Source organism: Chionomys nivalis, chromosome 1 (assembly GCF_950005125.1).
Source record: "Chionomys nivalis chromosome 1, mChiNiv1.1, whole genome shotgun sequence".
In the NCBI taxonomy this organism is placed as follows: domain Eukaryota; kingdom Metazoa; phylum Chordata; class Mammalia; order Rodentia; family Cricetidae; genus Chionomys; species Chionomys nivalis.
The window spans coordinates 178,227,827-178,248,489 of record NC_080086.1 but is presented as its reverse complement, the minus strand read 5'-3'; the positions used below and the strand labels follow the sequence as shown (position 1 = coordinate 178,248,489).

General features: G+C 37.4%; 1 protein-coding gene across 1 annotated transcript; it reads left to right on the top strand.

The window, feature by feature from the left end:
- Nucleotides 1-1,206: 1,206 nt before the first annotated feature.
- Nucleotides 1,207-6,774, top strand: LOC130862729 (hyaluronidase PH-20-like). Its single transcript, XM_057752540.1, has 3 exons — nucleotides 1,207-2,163; nucleotides 2,604-2,693; nucleotides 6,280-6,774. The coding sequence occupies exons 1-3, from the start codon at nucleotides 1,207-1,209 to the stop codon at nucleotides 6,772-6,774; spliced, it is 1,542 nt and encodes a 513-aa protein (XP_057608523.1).
- Nucleotides 6,775-20,663: the final 13,889 nt, after the last annotated feature.

Sequence of the window (20,663 nt, the reverse complement as noted above, 5' to 3'; positions counted from 1 at the left end):
AGATTTCTTCATTTTAAAAGTCTGGTTCTTACCTCAGACCATCTCATTGCTGTTACACTTCAGTTTGTCATTGATTAGAATGACAATACAGTCTTGCTGCTGAAACAATACTTAAAGATCAGAATTCCCATCTTATTTTTATTAACAAGACTAGAGGCAATCGATATTTAGTAGTGTTTTAATTTTAATAGTGAGAGGACATCACTGTAAACTTTGATTCAGTAATGTACTAAGGAGATTTAATTAATACCTGTGGAAAAATGATTTTTCCTTTCTTTCATACTGCCCTCTACAGGAAAAACACAAATAAAGTAGGAGGAAAGACCAAGTTGCAAGCAGGGATGGTTGTACACAAATAACCCCAGGTATTTTGGAGGCTGAGGCAGAAGGATCATGAGTTCCAGTATCCAAGTATCCAAGGAAACTTAATGATAGCATGACCCAGTAAATACGTCAACAAGCAATCAAACAAACAAACTACTGGAGATATAACACATTTCAGTGCTTGCATAGCATATGCAATGCCTTAGGTTCAGTTCCCAAGACTACACTTACATTTACACACACACACAGACACACACAGACACACACACACACACAAATTACAAAAATGAAAAATATTTCAATTTCTGTGGCATGTGTTTTGAAAATTTGGTAGATCATGACAGAGTGGTTTTTCACAACCAATACATACAAATTTATATACATCAAACTGGTATTTTTTTTTAAAGTATTCATAGATATAGCATCTTACATACCTGGGAATGATGTAAGAAGAAATAGTTACATTCAATTCTTTTTGGGATTAGGAATGATTTTTAAAGATTAACTAAATGCTGACTGTTACAGAATTTGCTATCAAACGTAAGAGAGAAAAATCTTATTGATTTAAAAACTTTAAATAAAGTCTTCCATATTTTGATATTGATTTAAATTCTGTCTATAAAATTGGACTTGGTAAAGCTCTTATTATGGCTACAGTGAATTCCATATTTGTCTTTTTTCAGTTCTGGATGATTTGCCAAATATTTCTGAAGTGTGACACAAGAAGAATAATCTTCAACGTAAAGCAGTCATCATACTAAGGGTGTCATCCCTCAGGGTGACCTCATTTCCTTTCATTATCTTTCTCACCTTTTATATCAAATACTGGACAGACCCAACTGTAAGAAGAAATAAGTGTCTACGTAGTAATTACTCTCTGCAATGGGAGGATTACAATTTAAATACCTTCTTTGGGGGTGCTTCGCTGAGTCTAGGGGAACATTCCAGGCAGTGCTAATAATCTCCTTTTTGATTCCATGTTCCTTGAGTATGGATTATAGGGCAGGACCAATTATTCCAAATGAGACTTTAATCTGGGTCTGGAATGTCCCAACTGAAGCTTGTATTGGAAAATTTAATCACTCACTAGATCTGAGCCTCTTCCCTTTAATCGGAAGTCCCCGGAAAACTGCCACAGGGCAGCCTGTTACACTATTTTATGTTGATCGACTTGGCCTCTATCCTCACATAGATTCAAATCTAGCCGAACATCATGGAGGAATACCTCAATTAGGGAATTTACAAGATCATCTGCTTAAAGCTAAGACTGACATAGAGCATTACATTCCAACAGACCGATTAGGCTTAGCTGTCATTGACTGGGAAGAATGGAGACCCACCTGGCTGAGAAACTGGAAACCAAAGGATATCTACAGGAATAAGTCTGTTGACTTGGTCCAGACAAATAATGCAGGAATTAGTATCGCAGATGCCACCAAAAAAGCCAAAGATGAATTTGAAGCTGCAGGAAGGAAGTTCATGGAAGGGACTTTAAAACTAGGGAAATCAATTCGACCAAAACACTTATGGGGTTATTATCTCTTTCCTGATTGCTATAACAATAAATTTCAAGACCCAAAATATGATGGGAAGTGCCCTCTCGTGGAAAAGCAAAGAAATGATGCTCTTAGCTGGATGTGGCAAGAAAGCACCGGCCTTTACCCATCTGTTTATTTGAAGAGAGACTTGAAATCTAATCGACAAGCTGCACTCTATGTCCGCTACAGAGTAGTGGAATCTATCCGAGTGTCCAAAGTTCGGAATGAAAAAGATCCTGTCCCGATTTTTGTCTACATACGTCTTGTTTTTACTGATAACATTTCTGAGTACCTTAAGGAGGTAAATAAATGGTGCACAACATCTTTGACCTAGTGTTGCCGAATAGTTTTTACTGGAAAGCAATGTTATTTTTAAAGGACAAGTAATTCAGCTTTATATATCACTTAAGAATAGACACAAGGCTAGTTATATGTTCCCTCAAAGAGATAAAATTACTACAATTTTAGTGCTTATTGTAGTCATATGGCCTGCTAGCAACCATGGCGAATCATAAAATATAGACAAATTTTTAACTGTTTTATTTTTATTTTATGGATACTTCCAGCGGAAGTAATTACAACAATAGCCTTTTTTAAATAGTAAAGAAGTGCCATAGTAAATTATTTAAATAGTGTAGAAATAGATTGTTATCGTTAAGTCAGCATGCTTAGCTTGTTGATGTTGCCCTGTGTACGCTCCATTTATCCCTCCCTGCTAACTTTTTGTATCACCTTTGTCAGGTTGACCTTGTGAATACAATCGGTGAAATTGTTGCTTTGGGTCCCGCTGGAATTATAATTTGGGATGCTATGACTTTAGCACAACGTGCGGTAAGTTGAATTGGTACGAAATAGAAAATAATTCTATCCTTAATGTTTTTGAAGACTTGGTGTTACAGAAATTAGTACTACGCTAGGCAAGTAGCATATGCTCAGTATTTGCTGCATCTTTCATTATGAAGTAGAAAATGTCGTACCTCTCTTCCAGCGAGGAATCAGATATTCAGTGAATTAATTCAATTTCTCTGGCTCCGTGGCTTGTAAGCAGAACTAGGACCACCATTTCAGTTTTCTGATATGATGGTTAGAGTCAGACAACAGATATCTATGATTTATTGATTTCCCCATATCAAATATTTGTTCCTATTTCCACAATACTACTGAGTAAAAGAGTTGGTGTGTGTGTGTATGAATATAAACATCGTTAACATGTAGCTACATATGCCGTGAATATTAGCATTTAAACAGAATAGCAAAACACTTCATTTAAAACAGATGTATTTCAAGGTTCTCTGACCCTCCCTGTCTATTTTGTGTGACTTTATTATTTTGATAAATTATTTGATAAATAGATCTAGTTTGATCAATAGAAAGTAACTAACAGAAAATGCAAGTTAAGAACGAGTGTGTGTCTCTTGGTAAAACTTTGAGTCTCAGAAAATTATCTTAAAATTATAATCTTCCAAGGTTATATTTTAAATTCTTGCTGTTGCTCCTCCAGAATTATAAGTACATTTCTCAAGGGTATTAATTCAGTGATGGGCCCATTTATGACTTATATATACTATCTCCTTAAACACATAAAAGAACTGAGAACTTCACCCTTCTTCAAAGGAGGATTCAATCAGGCATCAACAATGAGTAGAATGGGGGGCACTTTTTAGCTGTCACATTTGTTTTTAATGTCACTTTAATCTTAGCTGTCCATGCTTTACCATTCCTCCCAAAGATCTGCAGTATAATTCATTCGGGGATAGATTTCAGTATCACTTTTCCATTTTACGTACTGTCTTGACATTGTTCACTTTTCCTATGTATTTCTGCTTCTTCCCCCAACTCATAAACATTTGACTGTTATCATCGCCCCTCTTTCATTTGCTGTCATTTGTGATCAATGAGGATATGGATCCTTTGTTCTAGTTCCTCAGGTTCACTGAGAAAATGATAAATGCAAAGATAGTGGTGTGTGTATGTGTGTGTGGTGTGTGTAGAAACAGAGGCAGGATCTCATCTTCCATAATTGTTCTCTAACTTTATCCTTAGAGACAGAGAGTTACACAGAACCTGGAATTCAACAGTTGATCTAGACTGTCCGGCCAGTAAACCTTGAGGATTCTCTTGTTTCTACCCCACCAGCGAGGGGCCTAAACACAAATAACACTGTATCTGACTTTTTGAAGTAGATTTAAAGATGAAATTCAGATAATTAGATTTACACAGAAAGCATTTTACAAAGTCATTTCCCTCGCCAGTTCCTGTTCCATTGTCTCAATAATCAGTTATTTTCTTTTTTAGTTGCTACAACTTTCCACAAAAAAGTGTCAAGGAAGCCGTTTCCTATCATCCCACCTTATCCACCTGGTGGTGTGAAGAAGCCAGCTCTACCAGTCCTACGCTATGAAACTTGACTCTTTAGTATTCAGGAAATTTGTGAGCCAGTTGTAAATCACAGTCATTATGAAAATTAAAGGATAGAAAGGCACAATAAGATAAATTGTGTTTAAAACCCCCAAATAACTGAAGCTCAAAAGTATGCCAGCTGTTTCATTTCATGTGCACCTGCATGCCTCAGGTTGTGTATCATCTGTTGTATCTGCACGGATGGAACCATTCACATGCTCATGCTATATGATTGTGTGCTCTGTTTCCAAATCTGCGTTTAGTTTTATTGATTGATAATATGAAGTTGGCCATTGTAGGTGTAATTATTATACAGCATCTCTTAGAGTTCCAGTTTAAATCTTTTCCTAAAAAGCAAATAAAATATTTAACAAATTATCCTTCTATCTCTTAACCTTAATTTTTGCCTACCCCCAATTTTTGTCTTCATCTGTCTTATTGATTGAGGATCATTTCTATCTTCTAGAAGTTTTGTGCCTTTAAAGGTCCTATATCTTTTCTTCTGTTATAGAGTTAGTGGTAGTGATTTGTTTTATTTTTATTACTTATTTATATTATAATTATATAATTCCCTGTCCTCCCTCTAAATCCTCCAAAATATACCTCCTTACTCTTCTTCAAATTAATGAGCTCTTTCCATTACTTATTACATATTTATGTGTATATACATATCTCCTTCTATATATAATCTACTCAGTCCATATTATGTTACTTGTATGTATGTTTTCAGAGTTCCATGTATCATATGCTGGTTGACTACTCATTTGCTATGTAGCTGAATATAACCTTGAACTCCTGATCCTTTGAATTCTCTTGGGGTGTGTCACCATACTCTACTGCAAAGATACATGTTTTTATACTTCTATCTCAAAGCCTCATGTTATCTATGAACAAAGTTGGAAAAGTTAATATACTTACAAGATCTTGTTTCATTATATGGAACCCTCTTAGACAACTCAAGAAAATCTTCCCTTGTAAACCAACATTTTCCAATCACATCTACATACTCTTTACTGTGAACTCCCACAGTCTCCAGAGACTATAGGGCAGATATTTTTGCCAGGCAATTACTGACTCAACAATGAAGAATTTCAACACAAGGAAAATATTAAGTGTAGATTCAAGTAGAGCTGCCCAGATTCCCTGCCATTTTTGCCAGTGTGCTTCCACAGTCTGATCATTCAGTAGAACCGTTAATCATGAGAGACCAGGACTGCCTTCAACATGTTTTAAGGGCCACTGTCGAAGGTTTAGAACACTGTTTTCATTTTAGTACTGTTAAGATGGATCACTTATGCTCCTTATCACCCTAGTCTACAGTTTGTCTAAGGACTGTCATTATATATGGTTGAATATATATCATTTGAGCCATCAGGTTTGGAACCATATTTAATGATGTTTAAACTTACCTGACAAATGGAATTCTTGTTACATTTTTTTTGTGATTTTTTGAGCATTAATTGAGGAAATGGTAGGTCCCATATATAGCTTATCATTTGTTTTCACAATAAGCCTATGAGGCAAGGATAAAAAAAAATAATTCCTAATTTAAAATTAATGAAGCAGAAGCACAACCAAGATAACTAATTTTCATGATGTGGGCCACATATTAAACTAAGATTTAGAAAGCCGGAGATATCTTAGGTTGACAGATATGGTCATTAATGAAGGTGGTACTCCTATCACGCAAGTTAGCCTTAAAGCCCATTGTCTAGCAGCTATAACATTACATTCTCTTGATTAATTTATGAATTAATGAGGATAACTAGTTATCCTCATTAATGAAGATGAAGGCTAAGGTAAGTTAAGCCTCAACTAAACAATTCTTCAGTGACCTGATAAACCTACAGATGACAAAACTAGTTAGAATAACCTTGCTTGTTAAAGTGAAAAAGTTTATTTCCTACTGCTTGTTCAATCTGATGTTTCTTTCTTCCTTAAGAGTTACTTACTATAGTCTATCTGTTCACAAAGGAACTTGTGCCTTGTTATACTGACTGCCTTATTATTTTTACAGCCAGGTTGCCCGATCCTTCATAATTACATGAAGAGAACCCTGAACCCGTACATAATCAACACCACCCTAGCTGCCAAAATGTGCAGCCAAGCACTGTGTAAGGAAAAAGGCGTGTGCGCAAAGAAAAATGAAAGTTCAGATGTTTATCTTCACTTGAACCCAAGTCATTTTAATATTGAATTAACAAGAAGTGGAAAGTATTTAATCCATGGCAGCCCCAGAGTTGGAGACCTGAAGTACTTTTATGAACATTTTCAATGCAGCTGTTTTACCAACATGGACTGTACGGAGAGATCTGATATAGAATCCGTAGAAAGCGTTAATGTGTGCACAGGTGACAATGTTTGTATAAAGGCTCCTGTAGAGCCCAACCTAGCACCCTGCCTTCTACCTGGCAAAGGCATTCTCCTTCTGACAGTACTCACGCATGTACTGCTCCATCTGCTAGAAGATAATCTTGCTTTCCTGGGGAAGATGCTAGTTGGTGCTCCTTAATTCTCTCTACCCATAACATTTTTCATATTTTTTTTAAAAAAACAGTCTTCAGGAATTTGAAAATGTGAAATGGGATTCTAGTTTGCAAAAGTAATTCTATTTTAATAATCAAGATTCTATTTTTGACTTTCAGAAAAAGCGTCTATTTTTCTACCAAGACTAATTGCAAACAAGGCTGTTTCATTTGGAGACTAGATTTGGTTTAAAGAGAATGAAGGCTGAATAAAATAAAATTACTATAAAACAATGTCTTTTTAGTAGTCGGTCATTGTTTAAAAACGATCAAGAAAAGATTAAGATGAAAACTGCTGTTTAAGATGGAATGCCTTGTGTGCTAGTCTGTTCATTTGTAGAACTATGGTTTTTAGGCACTTCATGTTGAAAAAAATTTATAACTTTTGCAGAAAGCTCAACTTTAAAAATGATAATTCTGCCTTTGTATATAATTTAGTGTATTTTCAGAATTTACTTTTTTAAAGTACTCTAATTTTCTTCTCATTCCCGATTGTCAAGCTTAATTTGCAAACCTGAATAACTTATTTCATCAATCATTCACCTGCTTTCTGAAGTATTTAGAGAGTGGTATCACTCAGAACTTCTGGAATGATAATAGTGAATTACCTTCCAAACACTGCATTTCAGTTAATGACTACACTAATAACCCTTTGAGTTCTGTGCTCCTGGAGGCAGACTCACCAGCCCTACACTGCCTGGATGACCAACAGAAGAGGCTGGCTAGCCCAGAAATCCAGGGTAGAACCAAACAGTGTCTGAGTTCCCTGAAGGAGATGATGTCAAAGTATGTTAGAAGGCTAATAGTTACTGGATCAGAGAGAAACAGCTTCAGAAAGAGGAGGCATGGGATGTATTGTTAAGTGTGCTGAAAAGCAAATGACTAAATAATAATGAAACTTTCGTGACCCACCCTGAGAATTTGGGACTTTATTTTTTTCTTGCCAATGTGGATATATTTTATTTATTATTTTATTTTTGCATAAGTTTTTAAAATTTATTTATTTATTAAAGATTTCTGCCTCCTCCCCGCCACTGCCTCCCATTTCCCTTCCCTCCCCCAATCAAGTCCCCCTCCCTCATCAGCTCTATGAGCAGTCAGGGTTCCCTGCCCTGTGGGAAGTCCAAGGACCTCCTTACCTCCTTCCAGGTCTAGTAAGGTGAGCATCCAAACAGCCTAGGCTTCCACAAAGCCAGTACGTGCAGTAGGATCAAAACCCAATGCCATTGTTCTTGACTTGTCAGCAGTCCTCATTGTCTGCTATGTTCAGCGAGTCCGGTTTTATCCCATGCTTATTCAGACCCAGTCCAGCTGGCCTTGGTGAGTTCCCGATAGATCATCCCTATTGTCTCAGTATGTGGGTGCACCCCTCGTGGTCCTGAGTTCCTTGCTCGTGCTCTCTCTCCTTCTGCTCCTGATTTGGACCTTGGGATTTCAGTCCGGTGCTCCAATGTGGGTCTCTGTCTCTGTCTCCTTTCATCGCCTGATGAAGGTTAATATCCAGGAGGATGACTATATGTTTTTCTTTGGGTTCACCTTCTTATTTAGCGAGAATTTGGGACTTTAAAAGGAAGGTACTGCCAGTTTTTTAGGTGTGTTCCATTCCCTCTGACTCACACACAGCGTCCATGACATACTATTTAGGTGTGTTCCATTCCCCTGACTCACGCACAGCATCCATGACATAGTATTTTTACTCCCAGCACTGTCCTATAATATAAGCACCCCAAAGATGGGATATGAACTACTTGTTGCAGCTGTATCTCTCTTGTGACAGACAGCACCTGGGACTTCAGAATAGCCCATTGAATACTGAGTGAATAAATGCTAACAATGGAGACTTAGCACAAGATTTTTTTATTTGGGATTAGTTGCGGTCAGTTTGCATGACTTGAAGTTGTAGCTTCTGCTGCTGTTATGATTCGGTTTTTAAACTATGTCTTTATCAATTAGTTATTGAAATGAAAGGAGTTGATAAAGACTGAGAATGGACAGGATATATGAACTGATTTATCAGAATGTGAAGTAGGATGGAGTTGCAGAAGCAATAGAAATGATCCAACTTAATATGTTCATGATCTTTTTTTTTACAAAATTGAAAATAGATTCTCTCCTAAAATGCATCACATCCACAGTTCCTCCTCCCTCCACTACTCCTAGCTCCCATTTCTCTCATGTCCACATGCCTTCTGGTTATTTTCCAGAAAAGAGAAGGCCTCCAAGGGACAGCAGTCAAACAGAGCAAAACAAGTTACATTAACACAAGGCAAAAGCCCTCATATGGAGGCTGGACAAGGCAGCCCAATGGGAAGAAAATAGTTGCAAGAGTAGGCAAAAAAGTCAGAGATACACCTGGTCCCACTGCTAGGAATCCCAAGCCAAAAGCCCTAGCAAAGACAGAAAGAACTGGTCTGGACCCTTGCAGGCCCTGTAATTGTCGTTTTAGTCTATGTAAACCCGTGTGATTCCATGGACCATGTTCTCCTGGTGTCCTCCAAGCCCTCAGTCTCTCCTCCCCCTCTTCCATGGAGTTCCTCTTATCTCTGAGGGGAGGGGCCTGATGGAAGCCTCCAATGTGACTGACTCTGAGTAATGCCTGGCTGTAGGTCTCTGCATCTGTTCCCATCTGTTGCTGGGAAGTCTCTCTGATGATAATTGGGCAAGGCACCCATCTATCATATACCAGAATATCATTAAGAATAATTTTATTGCTTTTCTTTTTCTTTTAAAGATCAGTCATTTTTGGTTCTACCTTGGGTTTCTGGGCTAGCCAGCCTCTTCTTTTGGTTAGCCCGGCAGTATAGAGCATGTACTACTGCCTGGGGAGTCTGCTTCCAGCAGTGCAGGACTCAAAGGAATCCATAGATTCTGCTCTCTCTCTCTCTCTCTCTCTCTCTCTCTCTCTAATATATATATATATATATATATATATATATATATATATATATATATGGTGGTTAAGGGAAAAGATACTCTCTTCATGGTTTCCTTGTTTATTCTTTTGTTGTATACTTCTTTTGTACAGCTTATATACCCCAGCAAATTTTTCAAGCAATATTGGAATTGCAATGTGGTTATATTCTATTTTTCAAGTGAATATTATAATGAATACAGATAAAAACATGTTTTTCATCTCCCTTACATGATTAAAACAAAGTCTCCCAAGAACCAATACACATTTACATTTAAGCAACTTGTTACAGATTAACAGAATATGAGCAAGCCAAGAATATTTTTTTCTCAGCCAGCTCTTTTGTTGGCAGGCTGCATACTGCACTTACAAAAAAGAATCAATCACTTTATTACTTATCTTGAAAGGTAATCTTATAACAAATCTTAAAGGAATCACAAACCTAAACTTTTATATATTAAAAGAATCAGTCAGCTCTACTCTAAATCTTTAGGGTACATGAGTTCAATTCTCAACAACTACATGGAGGCTCACAACCAGCTATAGCAGGATTTGGTGTTCTCTTCTGTTGTACAGTCTTGCATGTAAGGCAGACTACTGAAAACATAAAAAAATTATCTTTTTTAAAAAAGAAAATTTGATAGTCCATTGGAGAAAAGACAATCAAATGAGATTACTCAAAATATAAACAAAAAGCATAATTATTTTATTTTATCTGCAAAGGTAAATTTATACTTTATTTGCAAAGATAAATTCATACTTTTGACTTGCTCCCATATTAGTGTTGATTGCAAGCATTCCCTAGAGTTCTTTTATGGTTCTTTTTCACCTTGATTCAGTGTAACCTAAAGGCAAATAATACCATGTTAATATGATTCCCTGGGACCTCAGTTTTGTTTTTGTTTTTTTTTCTATCTGAACTTCAAGAGAAATTCATCAAGCAGTATATCTGGAGACATAAAAATCAAACTTCTGCTAATATAGCATTAAAAGAAATCATTTTCAAACTCTAAAAAAAAAAAAAGAAGATTGAGGGCAGAAATGGGTATAAGGAATTAATCATCTCTTTTGGTCGTCAATCAAATCTAGCAGGAAAGGTACATCAGCTAATGGTAGACAAGACAAAGGGTTCTTGTCCCCCGACCTTAAAGAGTTTCTCACTCAACTGTATATCTTTCTAAATCTTTAGGTTATCTTCTTGGGTCTTTTCATCTCAGAGCTATTTAACAAAAACATCTTAGTCTTACTTGCTATTTTCAAAGCTTTGTTTCCGTTATGCTGTACTCCAAAACCTGTGAACACATCTCCCAACATTAGCATTAAAAGAATCTAAGCTAGCACTTGGGAGGCAGAGGCAGGCGGATCTCTGTGAGTTTGAGACCAGCTTGGTCTACAAGAGCTAGTTCCAGGACAGGCTCCAAAACCACAGAGAAACCCTGTCTCGAAAAACCAAAAAAAAAAAAAAAAATATTAATAATAAAAGAAAAGAATTTAAGCTAGCTGGGCTACTAGGACTCAGTTGTTTTCCTTAATCACTAACCTAAGCCACAGTCTATATGGCTTCTCAATAGAACTCATGTGTTCTAGCTGTGTGACACTTCCTTGTTTATCCTTCTAGTCTCAAAAACTCTATTTAAAGTGACATTATTATGAATTATACAGTACAATTTAGGAAGAAATCATCGTCATAACAATCCCATAGGCAAAAATGCCCAGTAGATCAGAATGTATTCATGAGTGAAATACACCGCATCCAGGCAGTGGGAATCTCCCCACACCCATTCACACCATGACAGACACCGGAGAAAGATGGCAGTGGCAAACATACAAAGGCACTTCAGTAACAGAGGATATTCTGGAATCTGTGGTCTTGGGGCCTTGACTATCCAAGATTCACCCATCAGAGAGTCTTCTCTGGGTGGGCAGACACCTCGAACTTCAGTTGCCACTAATGCTGCTCCACCGACTTGGCCACCAGCAGGCATGGGCTCCCTCTTGTGGATTGCGCCTAGAAGTAAAGTCAGACATATTGGTTGTCCACTTCCAAAAGTTATGGGCCACCGTTGTCCCAGCACATTTCGCAGGCAGGACTGATTGATACCATGTGTATGTGTGTGAGGCATGCGGTGTGTGTGTATGTATGTGTGTGTATGTGTGAGTGTGTTTATGTGTGTGTGTGTGTGTGTGTGGTAAGAACACTTAATACCTATCTTGCTCATAAATTTCAAGTATATCATCTAAAATAGAATTTGTTACACTCATACTGTCATGATTAGATTTCCTAATTTTTACTCATTTTCCATGACTGAAACTTCGTGCCTTTGGCCAATATCTTTTCTTTTTCCTCTACCATTGATCCTCAGCCCTCAGCAACCATCTTTTCCCTCCTGGTGTCAATGGATTTTATTCCAGATATCATTTATAAGGGAGATCATGAAGGATGTACATTTATGTATCAGGTTGATTGCACATGGCAACTTGTCCTTCAGGTGCCTCTCATGCCACTAGGAAAGGCAAGATTTCTCTACTATTTTATCTCTTTTTTTTTTTACCATTGGTCATTTAGTCCTTTTCATATTGGCTACTGAGAAAATTAATGCCCTGCACATCAGAGAACAGATATCTGCGATGCTGAACTCATGCCACATTTGAAATCCTGAGGATCCATCCCACAAAATTGCATTGTTTGTGGACTAACGGTTTAAGTTCTTATGTTTCTTCCCCTTCTTAACTTTCTGACAAATAGTATGTTACATTTTCTTAGTCTGTTTTGAAGTACTATAGCAAAATACTATCACTGGGTACTATTTAAATAGAAAGGAGGTTTCCATATTTCTGGAACAGTAGATTTAGTCTCTGGGTCTAATTTCTGCTTATGGAAACATCTGCCTGTGTCCCCACATGGAGAACAGACAATTCTCTAAGACCTTCTTTATAAAACTACTAACGCATGTGTGAGTGTGTGTATGTGTGTATGTGTGTGTGCATGCATGTGTGTGTGTTTGTGTGTGTGTGTGGTAAGAACACTTAATATCTATCTTGCTCATAAGATCTTCTTTATAAAACCACTAAGTCATTAAGATTCTGCCCTCATAATCTAACGACATAAAAGGCTTACTTGGTGACACTGCCCTCAGGGTTACGACCACAGATAGGAATTGCATGGAAACACGAGCACTCAGATATTCCATGGGAAAATGAGACTTTACAAAGTTCCAGTCTATTAGATATCTGAGCTATGAAGCATTTTCATGACTGGAACAAACTACATTCTATTACTTCTCATGGAAGTTTTAAAATACCAGTACAAACCCACTCAAGTGTGAAAGTTCAGTCAACTGCTCAGGTTTAGTTTCTGCTGAAACAAATTTAATGAAAAGGAAGAAGGAAGGAAACACAGGTGCAGACTGGAGCTGCCCCAACAGTGGAGTAGCAAGACTCCAGTGCATTGAAGCAACCAAAGCCAGAGCCAGCTTCCCAACTCAGCTGCCTGGGCAACTTGCTGGGGTCCCACCAAGTCAACTTTGACTGGCTCAGGAACACAACCTGGTTGACGTCAAGGTTGAGATCTGGGATCACAGTCCCTTTGGCATCATCACAAACTCCTGATTAAGAAGTTTCTGCAAATTTGAGGGTAGGCTGGGGGGGGGCCTTTGGGCATGGGAACAGGAGGGATCAGGTCAGAGTGGGAAGAAAGGACTGGGAGAAATGACTGGAATGGGCGGGCCTTTAGTGGACTATATGGAAGCTTATTGCAGTGGAAGCTTTCTGGAACCTGTGAGGTTGACACCAACCCAGGCATAGTATCTATGACCGACAACCTGACCTGCCTGCAAGATGTGCTGGGGCAATGGTAGCTCAGAGCACATGGGTATCTTTATGATCTAATGTACGATGGTCAGCAAAGTGAGATGGGCAAGAGCTGTAAAGTGAGCACTCAAGGGCCCGAATAGGAAGATTCCAATAATGCTGAGGCCAACATTAGCTACCTAATGAGTATCAGGCTAGTCAGATCTATTACAAAACCCAGTCTCACAACACACACACACACACACACACACACACACACACACACACACACACGGGGTGGGGAGATGTCAGACCACCAGCATTCATTAGTTTCTGCTTCCTGATATGGTTGCAGGGTATCCAGCTGTCTCATATGCCTTTCCCATCCTAGTAAACGTCCCTGTAACTGTAAGCCATGGTAAATCATTCATTAAGATTTGGTCAGGTGCTTTTTGATGGTTATGAGGAAAATAACTACTACGCATAATAACAGATGATCTCTGCAACCTAAAATGTTTGTAGTTATGCTAGCTAGGTAAATAATTCATCTGCAATTTAATGATTAATTTATACCATCACACCGCGTAGCACTCTTGGATCACAATCAGTGATGATGATTTTTGCTATCATATATATCTAGTCTTCTCACTGACAAAGTGTATCAGTCACACATCTATAGTTCAAATCATTTTCACACTGAGTTTTGATGAAGATCTAGGACCTCATCAAAGTCGTTATTATTTGACTCTATCTTTCTACATGTGTTTTACTGCTCTGCAAATGTGTTTATATAAAATTATATTGTACTGTTTTGGACCTGCTTTCTCTTCTCAGCATAATTTTTGTGAGATTTCACTTACATTGTTTTGGTAAAAGTTTGTTAATTTTAAAATTGTATAATATTTAATATATGTATGTTGATTTACATAACAAGCAACTCCAAGTTCATCTAGAGACTTGTAGAACCAGTTGAAGAATACCTGTAAGCAGTCAGTGCTGGTCCAATCCAGATTCATCAAGAATTTTCCCTGAGTCCGGAAGCTTTCTTTTCTCTTGGCATGTGTGAAGAACAGATGAGATGCCCTCTTAACTTCTCCATTCTTCCCTTCTTATTTTTTGGTTCTTCTAGTGGTTGAACAAAGGAATTCATATATAATAAGGTAAGTACATACTCTTACCCTATCCCAGAAGTCCATAATTTCAATATAGCTTTATTGATGAGGTTTTCTTTTTTTCCTCTGTAATGTTTGTGTGTTTTGTCCTACTTAAAAATCTTTGCTTGTACCAGTCGCTCATGTGATCTAGATGGCACCATAGTTAGCTTCATTAGCTTTGCTGTTTTACATCTCGTGTTTAGAACTATAGTCTTCCTAGAATTTATTTCCCTCAGATGAAGGGTAAGGGATCTCTCCGAGTCTATAATTTAATTAGCTTCTTTTAGTAACAGCATTGGTACTCTTCAGTGTCATTTTCCATTTTAAACAACACTGTTTTTATTGACATACTGTTTATTTAGACTTTCCCTCTGTGTGTGTGTGTGTGTTTGATGGTGAAAATCAAGCACCAGGCCTTGTGCTTACACATAATGCTCTATTTTCAACTTGTACTTCCATCTGGTTGTTAAAGGCTTAAATATAACAACATTAGGCAAATGCAGAAAAAGGTGAGAAAAGGTCCACGTCCGTCATATATATATCACTTATTTATACAGTATTTAAATTCTATAATGAAATATTTCTCTGACATTTTTTCTGGAAATGTAGAATTATCTTTTTAGGTACGTTTAAATAATTCTTAACCAAAACTATTACAAGATTTTTGGATTTCTGCCATGGTTTTGGGAAAAAAACTTAAATTGCATATTGTTTTTACTTTTATTTCTCTTTGAATAATTGTCAGGGAGAAAAATGGAAATGCTTGAGGTCAAATGTCTTTCCAAAGTCAAATAAATTTTGCTGAAAAGTCTGGACTTCTATTAAAAGAAAATAAAAACTCAGACTTATGATTTGAAATGGAATTTGTATATGAAGAACTTAAGGTTCCTACTTTATCAAAATAAATTCTTTTAAAAGCTTTCACTTTCAAACTACAAGGAAATTGTTCCCTCTGTGTTGATGTCAGGCTTTCCGCTGAACAGTGATGCAGTCAAAAAACACTGGATTTAGAACCGTGAATGCCTCCTTCATGGTCTTCCACTAATTGATTTGCAAGTCTTATTATTTCTTATGTAGATAATTGGTTCAGATCAGAATTTACAGTATTTGAGGGGGTCTTTGTAGGTGTCAGGTAGGGAAGCAAGCCTTGAGAAGAGATCAAAACTGGGCGCAGATTGACTTCATCAATCAGGATCATACTCTGCGGAGTCTAATACTAGACAGTTTGTTGTCAGCACATTTAAAATACAGTAATTTGGGAAAAGGTTTCCAGACAACAAGCAGTCGAGTCAGTCCAATTCCAGGTGCACAGTAAAGCTCAAGGTGTGACTACAGAGAAACTCTTGTACAAAGTATATATGGCCATGAGACTGGGTTTTAGAGCTACAAGGCCTAGAATTTAATATGATCTCTTGCCAATAGCAAAGAGATCAGCAGGTCATAAGGCACTTGTGACATCTCCCCTAAGGGTGGGTAATGGAGGGAAGAATCTGGAATATCTGTATAGGAAAAAGGTGGGTGGCGTTTGCCTCCACAGATAGAAAAAAAGGTCACCAGGTATTTAATAATATCTACTCTCAGCCTTTTGGCTGGAATGTAGGTATTTGATTTTATCTCCTCCACTGAGGAGACACCCTTGCATGACTAACATTACTGGCTCTCTTAGTGTTTCTCTGTGAGTACAAGGACCTCTGGCCCCCAACAAGTTTTAGAGGTAACTAACTAAGGCATCTGTGTTTCACAGTTCAGTCTGCTCCTACAGGGATCACCATCACATTTCTGTTTAGTCAGCGCATTTCTGGCTTTACCTCCTACCAAAAGGAAGCTTTCCCTACAGCAGGAAAACAAAATGCTATTGTGTGGTAGTAAGCTTTCCTTCTCATTGAGAGAGTTCTCTGATTATTATAGCAATAGAATAATGATATGATCTAATCTAACAAAATATAATCTCTGTTGTGACCACATTGAGCAGAGAATGTAGGAAATCCTGTACTTACAGTTATTTCAGTCTAAATGTCTATCACTAAATCATCTTGGTTCCTGTGGAGCCTCCGTGAAAACTGTTAAGTTTTGATTCTCCCTGTAGTCCAGAGGAGAGGCATAGCTACACTAAGGTGTTCTTGGATAAGTCTTCCTTATGACCAAAGCTCATGTTTGCTTACCATTTTTTAAAGATTAAAGATAATTTTGTTAAAAAATAAATAAAGCAGCTCATTTCTTTGCAACTCACACCAACCAAATATCTATGACTCTAATTGCCACCAATTTAAGAGGCACCATAATTTTAAACATCATGAGAAATACCAGTGACAAATACTCCCAACTGAACCAAGAAAAACTATCCATTGTAAGGGACATAATATAAGAAAACAATTAAAACACACATTTTCTGGAATCTATGAAATATAGTAGTCACTATTTCTCATTCTGAATGACTCAGAATCCCTCAAAAAGAAGAAAATTATGGGCTTCAAGTGTCTCACATGACTTTGGGCTCTTTTGTGTTATTTGGATGGAAATCATGGTTTGGTAAGAAGCAGCTCCCTTAGGAAGATAGGCTTGAATACTTGGAGCAGCATCTTTGAATATACAGGATGACTTTTAAAGACTTCCAGTTTTCTTAGAGTATACACAACCAAGGTTGAACCACATAGCTCATGTTATGTAAGCCGACTGAATAGATCCCATTTGAAATGTATGTATTCATTCTATCTGTTCAGTTGCTGTAGAGAACTCGAGTAAAACAGTGTGCACACTGTTATTTGGAAGCAATAAGGCTATTTGATCACCCCAGAATTCTCCAATTTTGTATGGATTTTAGGTTTTGACCCTCAAAGGCTGTCTGACTGTTGAAAGAGGTGCAAGTAGGTCACCGAAGAAAATTTTATGGAGGTTATAGGAGAGTAGACAAAAACTCTCAGCTAAACCCACAGATCCATTCACTGGAGTCCACAGTCTCATCTTGCTTTGGGGATGACAAGAAATAGGACATCAAAAAATGGATATACAGGCCAGATGTGGTGAACCATGCCTTTAATCCTAGCACTTAAGAGGCAGAGTCAGGAGGATTGATGTGAGTTCCAGATAAGCTTTGTTGCCAAGTCATTTGCTTATAAATAGCTATCTAAAGGCTTGGTGGAGATTATAGCTTCCAAAACGACAAGAATTACTGAAGAGTTAATCTTTCACTGACTTACAGCATACTGATCTTCTGGCTTTAAGTATAGTGTGAGTGTGTGTGTGTGTGTGTGTGTGTGTGTGTGTATGTTCCTGTGTGTAGAAATCAGAGTGTCACTGCCTGCTTTTCACAGTGTTATAGACAAGGACATTTGTTTGTTGCTCTTCACACCAAGTTAACTGGCTTACAAATTTTTCATATTCTCCTGTCTCCATCCAGAACTTAGATCCAGTACTGGGATTGTCAGTATACGCCAGCATGTCTGTCTTTTCATGCATTCAGGGATTGGAAACCAGGTCCTCACACTTACATGGAAAAAGTGCTTTGCGTTCTGAGAGAAAGTTTTTAGGCACCCATGCACTTTCACACTGAGATTCTCTGATCACCAGTTAAGGCCATAGGGGGTACCTACCCTGTACTAAATGAATTGATTTAATCAAGTGAATTGTTGGCAAAGCTAATTTTTGTTTTTTCCCAAGCAAAAGGTTCCAGGAAATTTCTAGGAGTCATAGAACTTTGCTAATATATAAACACCCACATTGTAAAGGCAGTAAATCAAATTTGGGAGCCTTATCATGCTTCTGAATCATTTTATGTGTACAGAATAACATCTTATAGTGGGGCTATAATGAAAATCAGCAACCAAAAATTGCTTTTAATATATCTACCCCTTCAATAACTATCTTTCTTAGGTGATATAAGGTTCACAGACTGGAATGATGCATAATTTAAATGATAGCTTTACTTTCTGATTTCAATCAATGTGCTGCACATAGATCATAAGCAAATATCTTGCAAATCTATAATTAATCTCTAAATTTTTGGCTATTCATTTATGTATTGACTATTATTATTTTGATACATGTGCATCTTTAAACCTTCGGACTCCTGGAATGTGAGATTTCAATGGTAGCCCTAACAGCACCTGGCTCCAATAGCCAACAAAGACTTTCTTTCAAAGATTTGATATTTTCTGGCTGTTAAGAAGTATTGTCTAAGATCTAAAATTCATAGGTGGTCACTATTTTCCTTGGTGTTCTTATTGATTTCACTAATCTATCCTCCCCAGAAAATATCCTCATTCTGGATTCTTTTCTCAGACCCTAAAGCATCAAAATTGATATTATTCTACTTAAAATTACAAATTTTGGAATTTTGACTATAGATAGTCCACACAGATAAATGATCACAGACCATAGATCCTGAAACAACATTCGTTGTAGTGCTCCCCCCATCTCCCCTCCCCTCTCTCTCATTGTAGGGACTCCACTATGAAAGCATAGCACTGAAAAGTTGTCTTTTAGAGATTGGGTATAAAAGCTGACTCTTGCAATACAAGCCCTCAGAATACTGAGTTAAGACAATCACTGCAACACTCTTTCCTTGAATGATTTTGGAGTTCAAAACTTTTGGGGGAGAAGACTTATAGTAGGTGTATAGGCATAAAAATTGGTCTGCCATCATATAAATCTACCCTTTTACAGCTAGGTACACCCCAGGGGGTTAGCTGGTGAGTTATACATGAGGTAAACCAGGAAATAACTATTTATAGCAGCTGTACCTCCAGGTCAGTGGTTCTTGATCTGGGGGTCACAACCCCTTTGGGGTCACATATCAGATATTTATATTATGATTTCTAATAGCGTTAAAATTATAGGTATGAAATAGCAATGAAATATGGTTGGGAATCACCACAATATGAGGAACTGGATTAAAGGGTTTCGGTATTAAGAAGGATGATAACTACTGCCCTAGGTGGTAAAAATGTCTTTTTGTAATTAGATGTCCTTAAAGGCATAGTTAAATTGTTCCAACTACATTAGAAATAAATGCTATGTGGCAGTGTTAGCACATGCCTCTAATCTAATCCCAGTATTTGGGAGGCAGAGGCAGGAGGATCTCTCAGTTAAAGGCCAGTCTGGTCTATAGAGAGAATTCCAGGATGGCTAGGGCTACACGGAAAAGTCCTGTCTTGAATACCCCACTCCTCTCCCTACCTACGAAAAAACAAAAAGAAAAAGAAAAAGAAAGAAATGAGTAAATAAATTAATCTTCTAGGATTCTTTCCCAGTGGCCATACATACAGTGAATATTCTGATAGGGCAGAAAGAAAACATGCAAATCCATCTGGGTCTTGAAGGACCTGTGCTACTGTGGGACAGAATATATTCAATCACAATCATTTTCAGTGGTTTGTCTTCTAGATGGTTCCAGATCTTATAAAGCTAAAAGTCAATTATTAAACATCTCACACTTTGTTTGGTTAGTTTAATATGTAACGATCTAACACTGTAACATACATGGATTTTACATCTGTACTACTTTGTTTTTGTTTGTTGTTTATTAAATTGTAGCTTATTCCAATAATATATTTAAAACGAAAACAAATTTTTGATATCAGTTGCATTTTACCAGCTTTAAATTCATTTCAGTTGGGTTGAAAGAAGGCAGTTAAATTCTATCTTTGAATGCGGTGCTTTCTTTTTTTTTTCTTAAAGTTTTTTTTAGTTTATTTATTATGTATATAGTGTTCTAGGCACCAGATCTCATTACAGATGGCTGTGAGCCACCATGTGGTTGCTGGGAATTGAACTCAGGACCTCCGGAACAGCAGTCAGTTCTCTTAACCTCTGAGCCATCTCTCCAGCCCGAATGCGGTGCTTTCTTAGCAGGCTCTTTCTCATAGATGTTTAGAGGTAGCCAAATGGGAGCAATCCACCCAGAAGTTGAGTTATTTGGCTATGTTGATAGAATCCTGGTTCATGAAGATTTCTTCATACAGGTTCCTCTCAGGATCACACAGTTTGTTTCCTGAGAACCATCACGTGGGCTAAGCAAGCATCA

Bases quoted from the DNA above. Each gene is read 5' to 3' on its own strand.
- LOC130862729 (XM_057752540.1), top strand. From the start codon at position 1,207: ATGGGAGGATTACAATTTAAATACCTTCTTTGGGGGTGCTTCGCTGAG. The intron at 2,164-2,603 runs GTAAATAAATGG...CACCTTTGTCAG, and splicing joins TTTCTGAGTACCTTAAGGAG to GTTGACCTTGTGAATACAAT. The intron at 2,694-6,279 runs GTAAGTTGAATT...TTATTTTTACAG, and splicing joins TGACTTTAGCACAACGTGCG to CCAGGTTGCCCGATCCTTCA.